At 40.3% G+C, this 22,497-nt stretch overlaps 3 protein-coding genes across 19 annotated transcripts in view; 1 reads left to right on the top strand and 2 right to left on the bottom strand.

The window, feature by feature from the left end:
• Nucleotides 1-13,212, bottom strand: part of LOC135276738 (alkaline ceramidase 2-like) — a 72,413-nt gene extending 59,201 nt beyond the window's left edge. For 10 of the 12 annotated variants that reach the window (XM_064381249.1, XM_064381224.1, XM_064381211.1 and 7 more), the window contains exon 1: nucleotides 12,907-13,212. In XM_064381249.1, the coding sequence (XP_064237319.1) occupies nucleotides 12,907-12,909 (3 nt within the window). In that variant the 5' untranslated portion in view covers nucleotides 12,910-13,212. The remainder of the gene's footprint in view (nucleotides 1-12,906) is intronic. The other 2 variants (XM_064381215.1, XM_064381213.1) reach the window with 2 other exon arrangements.
• On the top strand, nucleotides 13,178-22,073 carry LOC105715621 (small ribosomal subunit protein eS6). Its single transcript, XM_064381203.1, has 6 exons — nucleotides 13,178-13,265; nucleotides 13,816-13,947; nucleotides 14,547-14,757; nucleotides 15,054-15,200; nucleotides 16,928-17,085; nucleotides 17,201-22,073. The coding sequence occupies exons 1-6, from the start codon at nucleotides 13,260-13,262 to the stop codon at nucleotides 17,294-17,296; spliced, it is 750 nt and encodes a 249-aa protein (XP_064237273.1). The 5' UTR covers nucleotides 13,178-13,259; the 3' UTR covers nucleotides 17,297-22,073.
• DENND4C (DENN domain containing 4C) overlaps nucleotides 17,592-22,497 on the bottom strand; it is a 132,731-nt gene continuing 127,825 nt past the window's right edge. For all 6 annotated transcript variants that reach the window (XM_064381151.1, XM_064381158.1, XM_064381145.1 and 3 more), the window contains 2 exons: nucleotides 21,631-21,695; nucleotides 17,592-21,414 (listed from right to left, as the gene is read on the bottom strand). In XM_064381151.1, the coding sequence (XP_064237221.1) occupies nucleotides 21,278-21,414; nucleotides 21,631-21,695 (202 nt within the window). In that variant the 3' untranslated portion in view covers nucleotides 17,592-21,277. The remainder of the gene's footprint in view (nucleotides 21,415-21,630; nucleotides 21,696-22,497) is intronic.

The raw sequence follows: 22,497 nt of genomic DNA on the forward strand, positions 1-22,497 counted from the left end.
TCTTTAGTGCCTTGAGTCCTCTCGATCTAACTTGCTTCTACTAAGTGCAACTATCTACTGCCAAGCTGTCCCCTAACACTTTCTTGGGTTATATTTCCACCAGCAATGCATACACTAATCATTTTTAAATGTATTTATATATTATTTACAAAGGCATAAAGTCATATATAATACCTACAGCAAAATTATGATATGTCAAACATTTTCTTTTTTAAAAAATTTATTATTATTATTATTTTAGATGGAGTCTCACTCTGTCACACAGGCTGGAGTGCAGTGGCACAATCCTGGCTAACTGCAACATCTGCCTCCCAGGTTCAAGCAATTCTCCTGATTCAGCCTCCCCTTAAGTAGCTGGAACTATAGGCGAATGCCACCAGGCCCATCTACTTTTTTGTATTTTTTTAGTAGAGATGGGGTTTCACCACGTTGGCCAGGCTGGTCTCAAACTCCTGACGTCAAGTGATCAGCCCATCTTGGCCTCTCAAAGTGCTGGGATTACAGGCATGAGTCACTGCACCTGGCCCAAACATTTTCTTTAAATGTGCATATTAGAAGCACCACTTAGAAGCACTATTTTGCCATATGCCCCCAAATAATACTGAAATTACATTATTGCTTCTGCCTACGCCATCTACCAAGGCTGGCTGGCCCCCACTGTACCTTTTAAAGACATCAATATACAGAAAGGAAAAGAACAAATTAGTAGGAGACTGTCCCCAAGACAAAAAGATGAAGGAACACCAAAAGAAATGTAAAAAAGCAAATCAGTCATGGTTTAAAAATGGACTCATGGCTCCATCTCTACTGAGAAATAAACTTCCTCTCAAAATTTTATGGGTCACAGAAATTGTAGTATAGTTCAGTCAAGGGATATATTTTAAAGCCTATTGTTAGATTATAGCACACTCACAGCTCACTGCAGCCTCGATCTAAGCCTCCTGAGTAACTGAGACCATAGGCATGTGCCATCATGTCCAGCTAATTTTTGCACTTTTTGTAGCGACAGGGTTTCACCATGTGGCTCAGCCTGGTCTCAAGTGATCTGCCAGACTCAGCCTCCCAAGGTACTAGGATTAGAGGCATGAGCCACTGCGCCTAGCCCACGGTTTTTAAAAATGTATTAATTATTTCCTTAGAAAGTTCCTCATTCTATAAATTTCCACAAAACATTTGCTACAAAATAATCTCATGAACATACTGCTGTCTCATCCTGATACATCTGAATATGCACTTTCCAGTCAGAGGGTAAATAAAGACAAAACAACAGGCTATACTTATTCTGGACACCAGGTTCATAAACAGATAAGGACTTTTACACTGGCTGAGTGGATTGCCTGTGCATCTTAATTGTGTGCTGATTCCTAACTACCCATTCCATTGTTTAACTTCTGCCCTTGGGATGACCAACTGTCCTCGTTTGCCTGGGACTGAGAAGGCTTCCAGGGCATGGGACTTTCAGTATTAAAATCAGAAAAGTCTCAGGCAAAAACCCCGGATGAGTTTGGCCACCCTATTCAGAAGCCTTCTTGCAAAAACCACCACCCTATCCTCCTGGCCCGCCTCAGCCTCCCGAAGCGCTGGGATTACAGGCGTGAGCCACCATGCCCAGCCTTATACATGCATATTTTATATGCAGACACAGATATATGTGCTTTTTACATGCCTAGAAAATATCTAGAAAGATGCAGAATGGTATTTTTCACTTTATAACTTAGATACTCTAAATTTTTTGCCATGATCATATTACTTTTACAATAAACAGCCTTTTTTTTTTTTTTTGAGACGGAGTCCTGCTCTGTTGCCAGGCTAGAATGCAGTGATGCAATCTCGGCTCACTGCACCCTCCGCCTCCTGGGTTCAAGCGATTCTCCTGCCTCAGTCTCCCGAGTAGCTGCGACTACAGGCGCGTGCCACCATGCCCAGCTAATTTGTGTGTGTGTGTGTGTGTGTGTTTACTCTTTATCCTCCTGTAATTTTTGTATTTTTAAGTAGAGATGGGGTTTCACCATGTTGGTCAGGCTGGTCTCAAACCCCTGACCTCGTGATCCATCCGCCTCAGCCTCCCAAAGTGCTGGTATTACAGGCATGAGCCACCATGCCCAGCTACCACATTTTCTTTATCCAGTCTACTACCATTGATGGGCATTTAGGTTGATTCAATGTCTTTGCTATTGTGAATAGTGCTGCAATGAACATATATGTGCATGTGTCTTTTGACAGAATGATTTATATTCCTTTGGGCACACACCCAGTAATGGAATTGCTGGGTTGAATGGTAGTTCTGTTTTTAAGTCTTTAAGGAATCGCCACACTGTTTTCTACAATGGTTGAACTAATTTATACCTACACCAACAGTGTATAAGCATTTCTTTTCCTCTGCAACCTTGCCAGTAACTTATATACATTTTTTTCACTTTTTAATAATAGCCATTCTGTCTGGTGTGAGATGGTATCCATTGTGATTTGGGTTTGGATTTCTCTAATGATCAGTGATTTTAAGCTTTTTTCTCGTATGCTTGTTGGCTGCGTGTATGTCTTCTTCTGAGAAGTGTTCATGTCCTTTGTCCACTTTTTAATGAAACTGTTTTTTTCTTATAAAATTAAGTTCTTTATAGATGCTGGATATTAGACCTTTGTCAGATGCATAGCCTAAAAAGATTTGCTCCCATTCTGTAGGTTGCTTACTCTGTTGATAGTTTCTTATACTGTGCAAAAGCTCTTCAGTTTAATTAAATCTCATTTGTCAATATTTGCTTTTGTTGTGATTCATTTTTGCATCTTCATCATTAAATCTTTGCCCTATGTGCCGAATAATATTGCCTAGATTTTTACAGCTTTGGGTTTTACATTTAAGTCTTTAATCCATCTTGAGTTGACTTTTGCATACAGTGTAAGGAAGCGGTCCAGTTTCAATCATCTGCATATGGCTAGCCAATTATCTCAGCATCATTTATTGAACATGGTATCCTTTCCCCACTGATTGTTTTTGTCAGATTTGTAAAGATCAGATGGTTCTAGGTGTACAGCCTTATTTTTGTGCTCTCTATTCTGTTCCATTGGACTATGTGTCTGTTTTTGTACCAATAGTACCATGCTATTTTGGTTACTGTAGCCCTGTAGTATAGTTTGAAGTGAGGTAGTGTGATGGCTCATGTTGGCATCTATTGGATACTGGCATAAGTGATTTTTAATTGAAACCTAAATATTTATTTATTGTTATGCAACTCCAGCTCTTATTTAAACCTTCTATTTTAACTGGATTTCTCTAACACCACTCTGCTAGGGGGAAAAAGGGGGTATCATCTCATTATTGCCCAGTCCAGATAGACATCCAAGTTGCCTACCTGACATCTGAGGGAGACTTCTCTTTACTAGTGAGTGGGAATAAAAGTCCAGGTTCTAGGCCGGGTGCACTGGCTCACGGCTGTAATCCCAGCACTCTGGAAGGCTGAGGTGGGCAGATCACCTGAGGTCAGATGTTTCAGACCAGCTTGGCCAACATGGTGAAACCCTGTCTCTACTAAAAATACAAAAATTAGCCAGGCATGGTGGCAGGTGCCTGTAATTCCAGCTACTTGGGAAGCCGACGCAGGAGAATCGCTTGAACCCAGGAGGCAGAGGTTGCAGTGAGCCAAGATTGCACCACTGCACTCCAGCCTGGGCAACAAAGCAAGACTCCATGAAAAAAAAAAAAAAAAAAAGGCCAGGGTCTCCATGTAGTCTCCACTGACACCTCAAGAGGCAAGAGGAGGCTCATTACTGGCAAGCTGTGATAAAATTCCAGCTCCCTACTTTGCTTTCTCTGACACCACCCTGGTAGGAATGTTGAGATACGTTGTTTCAGTCTCATAAGAATGGAAGTGTAGGTTATCACTTAGCCTTTGCTTTTATAGTTGGGGTTAGGGGGGTCATCGTTTTTTCTGTGGTGTTTGTCTGGAGTAGAGGGTTATTGTCTAAAAGTTTTCTGTCTGGTGAGGCTGCCCCTTTCCTGGTCCCTTCACTAGAGAAAGCAGGCTCTGTTGGGGACGTTGTAGTCTATGCCAGCTGCCACTTTGTGTTGATGGATTCTTCAGTTCCAAGTCTTCTGTGTACCTTTTAGATGTTTGTTTTATATGCTAATATAATGCCTAGGATTTTCAGTTGTAACATTTTAGCAGGAATGTTTGTCCCCTCCAAATCTCATGTTGAAAGCTGATCCCTAGTGTTGGAGATGGGGCTTAGTGGGAGGTGTTTAGGTCATGGAGGCAGATCCCTAATGAAAGTTTGGTGTCCTCACAATAATGAGTTCTCACTCTATCAGTTGACATGGCAACTATTAGTTGACATGAAAGCTGTCTATTTATTTATTATTATTATTATTTATCAAGATGGAGTGTTGCTCTGTTGCCACGGCTGGAGAGCAGTGGCTGTTGTCAGCTCACTGCAACCTCCACCTCCTGGGTTCTTCCACTTTAATCTCCTGAGTGGCTAGGACTACAGGTGTGCGATACCACATCCTGCTAATTTTTGCATTTCTAGTAGAGATGGGTTTCACCATGTTGGCCAGGCTGGTCTCAAATTCCTGACCTCAAGTGATCCACTGGCCTCAGCCTCCCAAAGTGCTGGGATTATAGGGTTGAGCCACTGTTCCCAGCCGAGAGTCAGTTGTTTAAAAGAGCAGGCATCCCTTTTGTTCCTTCTCTCGCCATGTGTCACATCTGCTCCCTCTTTATCTCCTGCTATGAGTAAAAGCTTCCCGAGTCCTCACCAGAAGCACATACTGGCACCGGGCTTCTTGTACAGCCTGCAGAACTGTGAGCCAAATAAACCTTTTTCCTTTATAAATTACCCAGCCTCAGCTACTCCTTTATGACAACACAAAATGGACTAATACAAAGAAGAACAGGGAAAGTAAGTCTATGACATATTCCTGGAAGCAAAATTCTATAGCAGACTTTTACAGAAAGCTAGTAGTCTCTCCAACACCAAGGGACTAGATGGGGGCGGATAGAAAAGAGGAGCAAGGACTGTCCTGGAGACTCCCCTGCCAAGAGGAAAGAAGAAGAGGAACTAGCAAGGAAGATTCAGACAGTACAGCTAATGAGATAGAAGGAAAAACAAAAGAATGCAAGACTGATATAATAAATGACTTTTTAAAGAATAGCTTCAGTGGGGACAAAATTCTAACTAGAAGAGATTTAAGAAATAACTGAACAAAGTGAAAGAACTGAGTTGCCAAAGACTACATATTGTGTGATTCCATTTATATGAAATGTCCAGAATGGGTCAGGCCAATCTTTTTTTTAATATTATTATTTTGAGACACAGTCTCGCTCTGTTGCCCAGGCTGGAGTGCAGTGGTGCGATTGCAGCTCACCACAACCTCTGCCTCCCAGGTTCAAGAGATTCTCCTGCCTCAGCCTCCCCAGTGGCTGGGACTACAGGAGTGCACCACCACACCTGGCTAATTTTTGTATTTTTAGTAGAGATGGGGTTTCACCATGTTGGCCAGGCTCTCTTGAAGTCCTGACCTCAGGTGATCCGCCCACCTCGGCCTCCCAAAGTGCTGGGATTACAGGCCTGAGCCACCGCTCCGGCCTCAGAATAGGCCAATCTATATAGGTAGAATTAGTGGTTACTTAGGGCTGGGATTGGGCAGATGGGCTGGAGTGGGGAAAGGGGGAGTTGAGGAAACAGAGATGGAAAATGACTACTAATGGGCACAAGGTTTGCTTATGGGGTGATGAAAATGTTCTAAAGTTAGATTGTAGTGATAGTTGCACAACTCTGAGATATATTTCATATCAGTAAGTTTTGCACTCTAAGTGGGTGAATTGTATAGTTTGTGAATTATATTTTAATGCAATTATGAAGGAAGGAAGGAAGGGACATATTGGGGAAAATGTGGAATTTTTATGCAGGGCTAATTTGTCTTACATACAGAGTACTAACAATCCAATAGAAAAAAAATGAGTAAAAGACAGGAACAGAAAAATATATGACAAGATACTTAATTCACAATAACAAAATTATAAACTAAAACTACTTATCAAAATTACAAATGCAGGTTGGGCACGGTGGCTCATGCCTGTAATCCCAACACTTTGCGAGGCTGAGGCACACAGATTGCTTGAGGTCAGGAGTTTGAGACCAGCCTGGCTAACATGGTGAAACTGCATCTATCTCTACTAAAAATACAAAAATCAGCAAGGTATGGTGGCAGGTGCCTGTAGTCCCAGCTACTTGGGAGGCAGAGGTTGCAGTGAGCCAAGATGGTGCCACTGCACTCCAGCCTGGGCAACATAGTGAAACTCCATCAAAAAGCAAAAAACAAACAAACGAAAAAGACAGAAAATAGTCCAGCATATTTTCAGGCTGACGGAGGATGATCCAGACATTTAGATTATTTCTGCCTTTTGCTGTATTACAGTGCCTTTTAAATACCTCTGTTATATCTCTTTATCTGTTTATATGTTTCTTTTTCCAGAAGACGAAAAATTCCTTGGAAGCAAGGGCCATCACCCTTCATCTCTGTATCTCCTGCTGCTAGCCTGGTGCTGACATAAAGCAGTGCTCAGCATATATTTTTTGAAGGATGTTGTTGAGGGCTCTCCCCAGGGCTGTCCACCAGTTGAATGAATCCAGAACACCTCAGCACCAGGTTCAGGCTTCAGTCTTGAAGCAAGGTCTGCTTGGGTTGGAATTCCCAGGAAAAAATCCCAGAAGTAGCACAACTTAAGCCAAGCAGATGGAGCAGAGAAAGGAAGGCACTGCTAACAGCGAGAACCACATGAGCAGTCAGAGGTGCTGGCATGACAATGATGATGAGGATGGTGGTGGTAGTGATGATGAGGTAGTTCACATTTATTGAGAGTCTACTATATACCAAGAACTGTTTAACTTTTATCATGTATTAGTTAATTCCTGACAAGAAGTCTATGAAGAAGGTATTATCTTCATCTCACAGATGGGGAGACTAAGAGAGGAATAAATTGCCCAACATCACATAACTACGAAGAATACATGTGACCAAAAGAATATATATAGTGCCTTGATGCAGAGACTTGATCTGATAAAAAAAATAGATTTATTCTTACACTTTTTCTGACCTCCCCTCTTCTTCCTACCCACCAAGTCTTTAATAAATATATGCCAGATTTTATTTTCCGCAACTTTGCAAAAACATTCCTTTGTCCCTGACCTAAGGGGTGAGAAATCTATTGTAATTCTTGCTACTGGATGTAGTTGCAGAAATAATGCCAAGGAATTTTCCTAGATTCAGCTCTTGATTTAACTTCCTTTCCCATACACAGCTTGGCATGTTTCAAAATTAGTCTCTTCCTTACAAGCAGAAATTGTCCTTGAAATGTAGTTTTTGTGTGTGTCTAAAATGATCTTTTTTTCTTTTCTTCCTGTTTCTTTGATTTGGGCCAGAAAGAAGACAACTTACTAAAATGTGCAGACTTACTTCCACCCATACCAGTCTTCCTTTCCGTATTTCTACCTCCCTTTGGAAAATATTCCTGTTCCCCAAAACACTTGAAAAACTCATATAGTTACCAGTAAGTTAGGGGTAAATTTACCTAAACTGATTGCTTTTAGGATTATTCTATTTCTATTTTTTGAGACAGGGTCTCACTGTGTCATCCAGGCTAGAATGTAGTGGTATGATCATGGCTCACTGCAGCCTCAACCTCCTGGGCTCACATGATCCTCCCAACTCAGTCTTTTGAGAAGCTGGGATCCAAGTAGTTGAGATGGTAAGTGAGCACCACCACGCCTGGCTAATTTTTTAAAAACGTTTTTGCAGGGACAAGGCCTTGCTATGTTGCCTACGCTGGTCTTGAACTCCTGGCTCAAGCAATCCTCCCATCTCAACCTCCCAAGGTGCTGGGATTACAGGCGTGAGCCACGGTGCTTGACCTGGGATCACTAATTTAATGCTACTGAATACAGAAAGGTGATTCTGTTTAGTCTGGATCTGCGTGGCTGAAAGATTCTGCTTTCAGGCCCTGTTATGATAGGCTGAAATGTGTCCCCCTAAAAATGTGTATGAAGTCCTAACCCTCGGTACCTCAGAATGTGACTGTAATTGGAGATAGGGTTTTTAAAGAAGTAATTAAGTTAAAATGAGGCCATCAGGGTGGGTGTTAATCCAATGACTGGTGTCCTTATAAGAAGAGATTATGATAGACACAGAGGAAAGACACAGAGAGCAAACGGCAGCCTATAAACGAAGGAGAGAGCCTCAGAAGAAAGCAATCCTGCTGACGTCTTGACCTTGGACTTCTGGCCTTCAGAACTGTAAGAAAATTAATATCTGGCCGGGTACAGTGGCTCACATCTGTAATCCCAGCGCTTTGGGAGGCTGAGGCAGGTAGATCACTTGAAGTCAGGAGTTCAAGAGCAGCCTGGCCAACATGGTGAAGGTGAAACCCCATCTCTACTAAAAAAAATACAAAAATTAGCTGGGCATGGTGACACATGCCTGTAGTCCCAGCTACTTGGAGGGCTAAGGCAGGAAAACTGCTTGAACCCAGGAGGTAGAGGTTGCAGTAAGCCAAGATTACACCACTGCATTCCAGCCAGGGTGACAGTGAGACTCTGTCTCATTCATAAATAAATAAATAAATTTCTGTTGGTTAACCCACCCAGTCTGTGGTATGTTGTTATGGCAACCCCAGCAAACTAATATAGGCCTTTACTCAGAGCCCACCTTTCTCACTGTGTCAAACACTGAACTTTCACATCAATATACCCAACAGTCTACTGGACTTCTCCACTTATCACATTGCCACTTCACATTCAGTGTGTCCAAAGCAGCACTCTCTTTTTATTTTTATTATTTTTTTTACCATTTGTGCCATTGCACAAAGCAACACTCATTGCTCTCTACATGCCTCTCTTCCTTATCTCACTGACAGCACCCCTACGACAAGCAAGAAATCTAGTTGTCATTCTGAGTTTTGCATTCTCTCTCCATTCCTACTTCCAATTAGTTATAAAGTTCTATCTAGTCCACCTCTTCAATCTTCATTTCTTAATTTTTTACTTTAAAAAATTTCAGATTAAAAAAAGTTGAAAAAATAATACAATGAACAGCTTACACCTTTCACAAAATTCACAATTTGTTAATATTTTTTTCTATTTGCTTTCACATTCTCTTTCCACATGTACTTTTTCTCTGGAACCATTTGAAAGTAAATCGCCTGTAATCCCAGCACTTTGGGAGGCCAAGGCAGGCGAGTCATCTGGGGTCAGGAGTTCAAGACAGGCCTGGCCAACATGGTGAAACCCCGTCTCTATTAAAAATACAAAAAATTAGCTGGGCATGGTGGCGCATGCCTGCAGTCCCAGCTACTCGGGAGGCTGAGGCAGGACAATTGCTTCAACCCAGGAGGAGGAGGTTGCCGTGAGCCAAGATCGTGCCACTGCACTCCAGCCTGGGCGACAGAGCGAGACTCCGTCTCAAAAAAAAAAAGGTAAATCACAAACACCATAATATTTATCCTATAAATATTTCAGCATGCATCTCCTAAGAGCAAGGGTTCTCTGCTACATGTCTTCAGTATCAATGATGTAACGGAAGTTCTAGCCAGAACCACTGGGCAACACAAATAAATAAAGGGCATACTAACTGGAAAGAAACAAGTCAAATTATCTTTATTTGAAGATGACATGATCCCATATGTAGGAAATCCCAAATAACCCATAAGAAAATTAGTAGAGCTAATAAATTTAGCAAACTTTTAGTGTTACGATAAACATGCTAAAATCAGTTATTTCTATATACCAGCAACAAACAATCTGAAAAGGAAATTAAGAAAAACAATTTCACCTACAATAGAATGCAACAGAATAAAATATCTAGGAATAATATTAACTGACAAGGTGAAAGACTTGCACACTGAAAACCAAAACATTGCTGAAAGAAATCAAAGACCTATGGCTGGGCGTGGTGGCTCACACCTGTAATCCCAGCACTTTGGGAGGCCGAGGAGGGGGGGATCACGAGGTCAGTTCAAGACCAGTCTGATCAACATGGTGAAACCCCATCTCTACTGAAAATGCAAAATTAGCCAGGTGTGGTGGTAGACACCTGTGATCCCAGCTACTCAGGAGGCTGAGACTGGAGAATCGTTTGAACCCAGGTGCAGTGAGCTGAGATTATGCCATTACACTCCAGCCTGCAACAGAGTGAGATTCCATCTCAAAAAAAAAAGAAAAAAAGAGAAATCAAAGACCTAAATATACTCATACTCATGCATGGCTTAATGATAGGAATACATATTCTGAGAAATGCACTGTTACGTGATTTCATCATTGTGTGGCTATCAGAGTGCACGCATACAAACCTAAACGGTATACAGCCTACTACACGCCTGGGCCCTACGGTATAGCCTATTGCTCCTAGGCTACAAACCTGTACAGTATGTTACTATACTGAATACCGTAGGCAATTGTAACAAAACGTCTATCTAAACATAAAAAAAAATACAGCTTTAAAATATGGTATAAAAGATTTAAAATAGTAAAACTGCATAAGGCATTTACCATGAATAGAGTTTGTAGCACCAGAAGTTGCTACAAGTGAGGGTGAGCCAGTGAGTGAGTGGTGAGTGAATATGAAGGCCTAGAACATTACTGTATAATACTGTATACTTTATAAACAGTGTATCCCTAAACGCAACTAAATTTATACAGAATCTTTTGTTTCAGTAACAAATTAACCTTAGCTTATTCTAACTTTTTAACTTTATTAACCTTTAATTTTTAAAAACCTTCTTGACTCTTTTGTATTAACAATTAGCTTAGGAAAACTGGCTAGCCATGTGCAGAAAGCAGAAACTGGACCCCTTCCTGACACTTTACGCTAAAATTAACTCCAGATGGATTAAAGACTTAAACATAAGACCTAACACCATAAAAATCCTAGAAGGAAACCTAGGCGAAACCATTCAGGACATAGGCATAGGCAAGGACTTCATGACTAAAACACCAAAAGCATTGGCAACAAAAGCCAAAATAGACAAATGGGACCTAATCAAACTCCACAGCTTCTGCATGGCAAAAGAAAGTCATTAGAGTAAATCGGCAACCAACAGAATGGGAAAAAATTTTTGCAGCTTACCCATCTGACAAAGGGCTGATATCCAGAATTTACAAAGAACTAAAACAGATTTACAAGAAAAAAACAAATAAGCCCATTCAAAAGTGGGCGAAGGATATGAACGGACACTTTACAAAAGAAGACATCCATGAGGCCAACAAACATATGAAAAAATGCTCATCATCACTGGTCATTAGAGAAATGCAAATCAAAACTACATTGAGATACCATCTCACACCAGTTAGAATGGCGATCATGAAAAAATCTGGAGACAACAGATGCTGGAGGGGATGTGGAGAAATGGGAACACTTTTACACTGTTGGTGGCAGTGTAAATCAGTTCAACCATTGTGGAAGACAGTGTGGCGATTCCTCAAGGACCTAGAAATAGAAATTCCACTTGACCCAGCAATCCCATTACTGGGCATATATCCAAAGGATTATAAATCGTTCTACTATAAGGACACATGCACACGAATGTTCACTGCAGCACAGTTTACAATAGCAAAGACCTGGAGCCAACCCAAATGCCCATCGATAATAGACTGGACAGGGAAAATGTGGCACATATACACCATGGATGATGAGTTCGTGTCCTTTGTAGGTACATGGATGAACCTGGAAACCATCATTCTTAGCAAACTGACACAAGAACAGAAAATCAAACACCGCATGTTCTCACTCATAGGCGGGTGTTGAACAATGAGAACACATGGACACAGGGAGGGGAGCACTACACACTGGGGTCTGTTGGGGTGAAATAGGGGAGGGACAGCGGGGGGTGGGGAGTTGGGGAGAGATAGCATGGGGAGAAATGCCAGATATAGGTGAAGGGAGGAAGGCAGCAAATCACACTGCCACGTGTGTACCTATGCAACAATCTTGCATGTTTATCCATTCATCTTAGATGAATGGATAAACAAATTGCAGTCTATACCTACATTAGAATATTATTGAGCCATAAAAGAAGTGAAGTACTGATACATGCTACGACTCAAAAGATTAGAAGACAGACACAAAAGGTCAATATTGTATGACAAATTTTTATGAAATAGGTACATCCACTGAGACACAACACAGATTGGTGGTTGCCAGGGCCTGGTGGAAATGGGGAAGGGGGTCAACTGTTTAATGGGGTATAGGGTTTTTTTTTAGGATGATGAAAATGTTTTGGAACTAGATAGAGATAGTAATTGTACAGCATTGTGAATGTACTAAATGCCACTGAATTGTTCACTTTAAAATGACTGGTTATGCCAACTTCACCTCAACCAAAAAATGACATACAGTACTCAGATTTTAAAAAGCATCATTTCACCAAGATTCAAATTAATGTGAGATGATCAAAGAGAAGTCAGTGGAATCCTTCAACTTTGAACATAAAACAGTCCTAAACTCAAACCTTTGTGATACTAAAGTAGGAAGATGGTATGTGATAATTTTGGAAAGTAAAAATTATTCTTGTTTACTTGATCTCGAACTCGCACTTTTTCTTTTTTTTTTTTTTTTTTTGGCACGGAATCTTGGTCTGTAGCCTACCTAGGCTGCAGTGCAGGTGCGCGATATCGGCTCACTGCAAGCTCAGCCTCCCGGGCTCAAGCGATTTTCCTGCCTCAGCTTCCCTAGTAGCTGCGTCTACAGGCGCCCGCCACCACGCCCGGCTAATTTTTATAATTTTAATAATTTTAGTAGAGACGGGGTTTCGCCACGTTGGCCAGGCTGGTCTCGAACTCGAGACCTTAGGTGATCCTCCCACCTCGGCCTCCCAAAGTACTAGGATTATCGCGCCCGGCCTTGCCCTCCTATTTTCGTACCATCAGATGCACAGTGTCCGGGAACGAAGTGGGGCTCCGCTGGCGCCCAGCTCCAAAACCCAGGAAGAGTGGAAAAGATCAGACAGGGAAGGGGCTAACCCTCAGAATTACACGCAGGCTTCCCTTACCAGACCACCAACTACTACAGTCACTGCCTCATACCGAAATCCAGCCGGCTTCGCCTCCCAAGACCTGATTAACCTCGACCCAGGAAGTACCGCCCACCAGTGCTCACTTCCGCTATCCCGTACATCTGCTCATTTCGCGAGAACTGAAAGCCTCTATGTGACATGCGCTAAGCGGAAGTTGGCCGTCTTTTCCGTGGCGCCTGGAAGGAGTACAGCTGCTTCAAGATGAAGGTAGGTGGTGGTGGCTAGCGTTGGATTGGATTTGAGCAGCCGGTATCGAGTCCCAGAACGTGGCGTTGCCTCAGCCTCAGCACTCGAAGATCCTGGCTTTAGGTGGAGAAGGGTCTCAAGTAGGAGAACGCTCGCCTTTCTGGGGCATGGAACTTTTTGGTCGAGCGGATGGCGGGCGATCGCGGCTGGAGCCGCCGCGGGTCGGAAGCGCCATGGTGACGTCCCCGCGCCCTGCCGCGACGGAGGCGGCGTGCTGCCTGATTTGTGGCAGGCCTGTGGTGCGGCTCTTGACTCGGCTTTCTTGCTTCGGGACGGTGAAGGACTGCGGAGCGCCCTTGCCTCCAGAGTCATTCGGCGGGGCTTGAGGGGAAAACGTGTCCTCTTGAGTGCGGCGTTTGTTGACTGAACTTGGTACCGTCGGCATCTCATGTTTCCTGCCTGTGTGAAGGCACCATGAAATGCTTTTTGCGGTGGAATTCACTTTGTAGGTGGCTCTACAAATACTTGTGTAGGTAGTTTCCTAAGCTATTTTCCTCCACTTAATCCTTAGCTGAACATCTCCTTCCCGGCCACTGGGTGCCAGAAACTCATTGAAGTGGACGATGAACGCAAACTTCGTACTTTTTATGAGAAGCGTATGGCGACAGAAGTTGCTGCTGACGCTCTGGGTGAAGAATGGAAGGTAAAACTTGACAGTTAAATTGTTGCAGGTGTTTAAGTCAGACATCATAAACGCCATTGGTAATTGGTATTTGGAACGGGGTTCAGACTCCGGGTTCTGGCTTCTGACTTTTGGTAAGTTGTCTCCGAATGTCACCCTATAAACTGGACCCATTACCTTGGAGGGATAATGTAGAGTAAGTCGTAAAATATGCGTAAAGTTTACATCAACATAATTCTTGCCCTGCATCATGCATTTGGCAGATGTCACATAGCTGTCCTGGTAATCCCCAAAGTGCCAAGAAGGGTTGTATCTTATGTGTTTGTTGTTCTTTGATATTTTACTTTATCTTAGTTTATCTAACTTTATCTTAGTGCTGTTATCTCTAATAAAACATCGGTTATAAATGCGACTTGAATGAAAGACATTTGATAATTGACCTTGACAGGTTGGTAATGTAGACAAAACTAATGAGAGAAAACGTGCTTATTGAGTTCAAATTGGTCTTAATGAATTATACTTTCTCAAACAGTAGGTGTGGTTCACAGAGGTCATAATCCTGTACTGTATAATTTTGGAATAGAAATAGTAAATGTGTCATTCATTGTATGCTCTTGCAGGGTTATGTGGTCCGAATCAGTGGTGGGAACGATAAACAAGGTTTCCCCATGAAGCAGGGTGTCTTGACCCATGGCCGTGTCCGCCTGCTACTGAGTAAGGGGCATTCCTGTTACAGACCAAGGAGAACTGGAGAAAGAAAGAGAAAATCAGTTCGTGGTTGCATCGTGGATGCTAATCTGAGCGTTCTCAACTTGGTTATTGTAAAAAAAGGTGAGGGTTGTACTTGTATTCAATTTTGTTGAAATTGAATTAAAGCCAGTTGTCCAAATGCTTATTTGCTTGCAGTATCCAAACTTAGACCAATGGACTTCTTTACTTGTGTTCAATTTTGTTGAAATTGAATTAAAGCCCGTTGTCCAAATGCTTATTCGTTTGCAGTATCCAAACTTAGACCAATGGATTTGTTTCTTTACCATCCATTCAACATTAAACATTGATTTATGATTTAGGATTCTTAATTATAAGAAAGTTACTGAATTAAAATCTGTTCAATTGTCTCTTCTAAGGAGAGAAGGATATTCCTGGACTAACTGATACCACCGTGCCTCGTCGCCTGGGGCCCAAAAGAGCTAGCAGAATCCGCAAACTTTTCAATCTCTCTAAAGAAGATGATGTCCGCCAGTATGTTGTAAGAAAGCCCTTAAACAAAGAAGGTAAGAGGGATGATACAATTAGGGCTTGCTTAATTTTGGTAATTTGTCAGTAGCATTTTGTGTGCATATCAGAAGATAAAATGTGTGCCTTTGGCACTATTCAACTGGAGTCTTGAGTTTTTACAAAAAATATTTGGGGGTGGACAGATTGGTTATTATATCTAGTGCCTTGCAGAGTGCAGTAATATTAATATTTATGAGATGAGATCACACTGTGTTGCCCAGGCCGGTCTTAAACCCTTGAGCTCAAGTGATCCTCCCACCTTGGCCTCCCAGAGTGCTGGGTTTATGGGCGTGTGCCATCACACCTACCCCTAAACTATTTTTTGGCTTACAAAAGAAGTTGCCTTAACCTTCTCCTGTTTCATATGTAGGATATGGATAACACTAGTTGTGAGAATTAGAGACCTTACTCAGAATACTAGGGAGCAGGCTTTTGGGATTTTGGTACTTTACCTTTTAAGAACTTGTTGTGTCCATGTATTAGACAACATACCAGTGAGGACCTCAAATAACAGTATTTCTGTAGTGAAATTTGGGAATATTTATGTTAAATAGAATAAACAGCATGTCAGTCAGGGTTGGGTTTTCTTACAAAATCTGAAAGAATTTCTCTGGATTTTGGTTTTCAGGACTGGTGTGACTTAGCACCTGTATGTGACATACATAGTACATGCCTGTTAAGTCACTAATTACAGTTATTTGAGCACCGGGTACTGTTTGAGGTGATGAGACTACAGTAAGACAAATTCCTACCTTCTGACATTGCAAAAAAAAAAAAAAAAAGGGATTGACAAATAGATGGCAGTTGCCCATAATCACAGCCCTGGAAATAAACAGTATAATAAAAGCATGGTCTAGTTAATGAGTACTTTTAAGATGGTTCTTATAGGAGGAGTTTTAACATTTTAGCAGAACCTGGACAATCTGAGCATTTAACCTAAGGCAGTTAACTCCCACAAAGTGTCCTGAAATTAATACATCTGAAAAGGCTTATGCTCCAATGGAGATCTATAATCCATCGGCAGTTTTGGAGTACAGATCAGATTAATGAACATATTTTAACAACATGCCACATAATCTGATGTTAATAGTTGCCCCCAAATTGGGAGGAATTGTCAAGGAAAATAGAGATGCAAGCTTACATCAAACCTACACTTAAAAGGCCGAGGCGAGTGGATCACGAGGTCAAGAGATCAAGACCATCCTTGTCAACATGGTGAAACCCCGTCTCTACTAATACAAAAAAAAAATTAGCTGGGCATGGTGGCGCGTGCCTGTAATCCCAGCTACTCAGGAGGCTGAGGCAGGAGAATTGCCTGAACCCAGGAGGCGGAGGTTGCGGTGAGCTGAGATCACGCCATTGCACTCCAGCCTGGGTAACAAGAGCGAAACTCCGTCTCAAAAAAAAAAAAAAAAGTATGGCAGGATGATCACGTAGATAATGTGTGAAGTGGTTTTCACAGACAAGTTGACTATGCATTTAAACTGGCAGGTAGTAAAAGCCTGGTTATTTTTCAAGACTTCAGTTTTAATCCATCTTCTAGATGTCTGTGGATGGGCAAAAAGTATTTTAGAATAGTTCTGGTTTGATTTTAAAGGCCTCATACAGGTTTTCATAAGATTGTTAACTCGATGAAAGCTTACGTTCATTTCTGATGTTTTTAAAGTAGATGTGGATTCTAACAAAACAAATATTGAAATTACCGAGTCCTTTGAATTTTTAGGTAAGAAACCTAGGACCAAAGCACCCAAGATTCAGCGTCTTGTTACTCCACGTGTCCTGCAGCACAAACGGCGGCGTATTGCTCTGAAGAAGCAGCGTACTAAGAAAAACAAGGAAGAGGCTGCAGAATATGCTAAACTTTTGGCCAAGAGAATGAAGGTTAGTCTAAGATGATTTGAGGGGGTGGGAGGAGTTTGGCCTGGCTTTGGATTTGCACCTTTACCTCAGAAAGGCCTTAACTATATGCTGGTTTGGTTTGTTTTGTTTTGTTTAGGAGGCTAAAGAGAAACGCCAGGAACAAATTGCGAAGAGACGCAGACTTTCGTCTCTGCGAGCTTCTACTTCTAAGTCTGAATCCAGTCAGAAATAAGATTTTTTGAGTAACAAATAAGATCAGACTCACATCTCTGTTCAGATTTTTCATTGCTGATAGAAAATGACATAAATGAAGAGAGGGCAAGTTCGGTCATAGAAAATGGGGATATGTATATAGTAATCCAATGGTGGATAAAATCAGACCTGTTGTGTGGCAGTGGCAGACAAGGTCACGGTAAAGGGATTCTTTTCAGGGGATGGGTGGCACAGGAAGGGATTCTCAGCAGAAGACAGCTTGCCTCTTCAGAAGGGCATAAAACTTGGGGAAAATAAATAATGAGGACTATTAATCTTTTTTTAATGGTTTATTTAGAGAAATATAGCTCTTTAAAACACTATGCACAATTTAATACATGAAAATTGCCCTTGTGAAGATGAACTTTTTTTTTTTAGAAAAAGTAACTTTTAAGGCATAGTTTTAGTGGATACCATCTTAAAACCGGTTTTAAAACCAGCGCAAATTTGCTTTAACAAAGCTTTTCAACTCCCGTGAATTGTTATGCTGTTTCACACTGAAAAGGAACTGACTGATTATAAGAAAACTCTTGGATCAGTGAAAAATAAGTATATATTTTTTTCTAATAGTTTTTATGCTGACTATTCTGACAATATCAAAATCTTTACAAGAAGGCTCATTAGGCTTTAAGGTTGAAGTAATGCAAACTTTTTATTTGTTAGAACTGCTGTAATAGCTTTACAAAGTAAAGTTTGAAAAGTACATGTGAATCACCTAGGGGTCTGTTTAGTATTTTTTTTTTTACATTAAAAAGCTCCCAGGTGTGAGGACAGTAATGGTGGTCTCAGTCCCTTGATGCCTACTAAGATTCTTAACTCCATTCCTCTTACTACATGGTGTTAAAAACCTACATAACATGAAAAGAATCTTAGCTGGTGATTAATAAGAATGCAGAACTTAAAAGGCAAAGAGGAGGCTGAGGCAGGTGGATTGCCTGATGTGAATTCAGCCAAGATGGTGAAACCCTGTCTGCTGAAATACAAAAAAATTAAGCCAGGTGTGGTGGTGGGTGCCTGTAATCCCAGCTACCTGGAAGGCTTAGGCAGGAGAATCATTTGAACTGGGGAAACAGGTTGCAGTAAGCTGATTATGCTACTGCACTCCCACCTGAGAGATGGCAAGACTTCCCTCAAAAAGCAAAGGGGAGAAATTTAGCACTTTACCCAAAGTTAAAAGGACTGATAAAACCAGAGAGGAACTTAAAAGCCACAAGATGAGTCCGGTGTATGATCCAAAGTTTTGTATGATGTACAAAACGTGAGAACCACCCTTTCTGAAAATTGAGTGCAGCCACAAAATAAGGATATTCTTTAAGGTTCTTATTAGACTTCTTTTTTGCTTTGAGACAGGTTTCACTCTGCCCAGGCTGGAGAGCAGTGGCCTGGCTCACTGCAGCCTTGACCTGGGTTCAAGTGATTGTCCCACCTAACCCTGGGACTACAGGTATGCACTGCCACACCTGGCTAGTTTTTGTGCTTTTTGTAGAGTTCTGCCATGTTGCCCAGGCTACTCTTGAACTCCTTGGCTCAAGTGATCTGCCTGCCTTGGTATCCCAAAGTGTTGGGATTACTACAGGTGTGAGCAAGTAGTAAGTTCTCCAAAGACACATGCAAGTCATTCTGAGGTCATTATGCAGGTTGTGATCAACCTACACAATTTCATTAGATGGAAGAAAAAAAATCGCTATCAAGCCCCAAACCAATATAAGGTACCACTAAGTAATGTGGACTAATTTGAAAGATTGCTCTGAAAGAAGTAATCAGGATTAGAGTTGCATACAGTGCTACAAGTCGTTCTGGGCATTTCTAAATCTTTCTTTCCATAGTAATGTTTTTTTCCAGTAAATTTTTAGTGCTGCCCTCTCTGTAGTGGGCATTGGAAAAAGTCTTTAAGAATTTATAACAAATCAGTCCCAATATCTAAATGGCAGCAGCAGGCTAAGGTTTTCAAGGTATGATTGCTAAAGTTATTAGAAAGTTTACAATTTGATACAGCCATATATTCTTAAACATGTAAAGATACCTTTACAGATTTTTTTAAATGGGAAGTGCTTTGGCAAGTTAAAATTAGTTCAGGTTACAAAGACTACAGTGAAGAAATGGAAACAAAATAATGGAATTCTAAAGATTACAGATTTCAGGAGGCTTAATGTAACAAAACAGCAAACTTAATTTATCATTTTATTCAAAGTAATTCCAAACTTTCTATTGGGTCAGTAAGTGTTAAGTATTAAAACTAGTACCAAGTCTTAAGTTGCAAAAATACATACTCAGGCAGTGCAAAAGATCCATTTTGAAGGTAATGAAAATTGTACATAATTTCTCAAAAGTTATTTAGCATTTTCATAATAAATTCATACTAAAATTCTGCATAGGTCAGATTAACCCTGAAATGTTTGAAGTCTGGTACAATAATTTGTAAATGGTTACATCAGGTAGAAGGGAGTTATGCTGTTACTGTACCATATGGAAGTAATTTTACCATGTCAGCTGATTTAGTCATCTACATAATTACTGTAAACACACACAAAACCACTGGCTTTTTAAATGATGCAGAGAGTTAAGGCAAACTTGCTGTTCCTAAGGGATAGTTTTAACAAAAGGCATGATAAATGTCAAAGTGCGGCATGTGAGATCATGATTTTTTTAAATCTACTGGTAACAAGCTTAATTTAAAATTTTAAGACTTAATTGATTCAAACTAAAAAAGTATTTACAAATGCACATTTTACTCACAAGCATACAAATCTGAATATTATACAAGAATAAAACTTCTGTGTGCAGTGCAGGTTTAGCCCACAGGTTTTAAAAACGATCAATACCAACAATGTATGTGCCTGAACAAAGACTTCACATTCAATGACATACATTGTAGCATTTTAAGCATGTTCCAATTAATTTTGTAAATTATTAGGCAGCTGATTTATTTTCATTTTAACTATCTGATGATTGATTCATTTGTTCCCATTTTAAAGGTATTATAAATTTAAATATTGGGGAGAGGATGGAAGTAACTGGATAGTCAAGATAAAATCCATTAAGCAAGATAATACATAATATGAAAAGTGTATTATGTTGGTGCAAAAGTAATTTTAATTTTTGTCATTAATAGTGGCAAAAACCGCTATTACTTTTGCACCAACCTAATAGAGGAGGCAGCTCTCATCAAAATGAGACCCCTTTCAGAAAATTGTATTGCAACATGCAATCTATTTTAATAAATATATACTTAGAATATAGCTATATATACACACTTACACAAATGTGTTGCTCTCTTTTTGTTTGAGACAGTCTCACTCTGTTACCCAAGCTGGAGTGCAGTGACGTCATCTCTGCTCACTGTAGTCTCTGCTTCCTGGCTTCAAGTGATTTCTCTTGCCTCAGCCTCCCAAGTAACTGGGACTACAGTTAGGGTGCCACCATGCCTGGCTAATTTTTGTATTTTTAGTAGAGACAGGCTTTCACCATGTTGGTCAGGCTGGTCTCGAATTCTGGGCCTCAAGTGATCCTCCCAAAGTACTGGGATTACCGGCATGGGCCACCATGCCCAGCCATGTTGCTCTTATAATTGAGACATTTCATTTGTTTTGGGGGTTAGGCAAATTTAATTTGCCATTCCCCAAACTCAATAACTTCAAATATAAACAATGCCTAGAATGAATATGGTTCCTCACTATTTCTATCAAACTACTACAAATACTGAGGAATCCCAAAGTAGTTTTCCACAGAGGCAGAAAAACAGTCCAGGAGTTGAAAATCTTCAATGTCAACAAGGCCTGCCTGGGACATTTAAATGGCATTTCCTATTTTGAGATGATGCAATATGAATCATAATTCATTATATGTTATCCCCAAGAGTTACTTCATTTCTGTTTTCACATTAGGATTTGGAAAAAAACTTCGAATGTTTCCAGATTAAATATAATCTCCAAGCCTTGTGTGTCAAAATTCTAGTGAATATTTAAATGAGAAGTGCTCCAAAACACTTCCTGCACCACTCCACACTGGCACTTGGTGGAACATCAATTTTCTGCAACTTGTCAAGAATCTCCGAAGACAGACTGTTGTATGCAATTCCATATTCATTGTCAAAGGCCTCTGAAAGAAATTTTCAAAAATGAAATTGTAATTTGTTAAGAAAGCAAATAGCCATTCATTTCAAATTGGTATTGAGTCAAATTATACATATTTGAACTACATATTTAGAAGCAGAAATCTTTTAAATCTTTTATATATACCAGCTACAATTTAAAAAATTATTTTAGAAAATAAAATTTTAAACTTCCTTTAGTAATCTTTCATTAACCAACTTACCGATATCAATATTCTCTCTTCCTAGAGACACTAATGATAAGAAGAGGATTTCTCTGTATAAACTCCTGCAAAACAAATATGTTTTAGAAGTTAATAGGCAAATAGCATAAAAATAGATGCATTTTTTAAAATGATGAAGACAGATTAAGTTCTGTTGTCTAGTTAACAGTAATATACCTATGACAATGTCCTGGTTTTAATATTACGTTACAGTTATATGAGGTATCACATTTGGAAGAAGCTGAGTGAAGGCTACACTGAATTCTGTACTATTTTCGTAACTTCCTGCAAGTTTCTATTCCAAATTAAAGTTAAAAAATAGTGAATGGGCATGAAGCTTCACACTAGAAACAAAAATGGCTTAACTTTATTATGATATTTTAACAATATATGTAATACATAACTTTTAATTCTAATGTCTAATTAAAATTTACAAAAGCAGAGTCTTCTCTCATCTTTTGTTACTTGACAAAGTAACAGATTAATTTCCAAGTAAGTTAGAGGTCTAAAACCGTTGGACACAAACAAAAAGGTGGTGTGGTCTCTTAACTATTTAACCCAATAGCAAAGGACAGTTCATGTTTATCTGATTGGTGAGCATTAAAATGTCACAAATCAAACACTAAAAGTGAGCTTCACGACTCAGTTGTTAAAAGATGAGAGGAAAACTTAAGAAATGCACTGTATTACATAAAAAAAAAGGAGGTAAATATAATGCTGATTCTAGTGACACTTCACATCACTTTTTTTTTTTCAGACAGAGTTTCGCTTTTGTTGCCCAGGATGGAGTGCATTGGGGCTATCATGGCTCACTGCAACCGCCGCCTCCTGGGTTCAAGCAATTCTCCTGCCTCAGCCTCCTGAGTA

This window comes from Aotus nancymaae, unplaced genomic scaffold, assembly GCF_030222135.1.
Source record: "Aotus nancymaae isolate 86718 unplaced genomic scaffold, 86718_ANA_hifiasm-v0.15.2.pri h1tg000003l, whole genome shotgun sequence".
Classification (NCBI taxonomy): Eukaryota; Metazoa; Chordata; class Mammalia; order Primates; family Aotidae; genus Aotus; species Aotus nancymaae.

What these genes read in the sequence shown, in the direction of transcription:
- LOC105715621 (XM_064381203.1), top strand. An exon ending in CTCTGGGTGAAGAATGGAAG is followed by an intron (nt 13,948 to 14,546) that starts GTAAAACTTGAC and finishes ATGCTCTTGCAG; the next exon opens with GGTTATGTGGTCCGAATCAG. An exon ending in TTTTGGCCAAGAGAATGAAG is followed by an intron (nt 17,086 to 17,200) that starts GTTAGTCTAAGA and finishes TGTTTTGTTTAG; the next exon opens with GAGGCTAAAGAGAAACGCCA.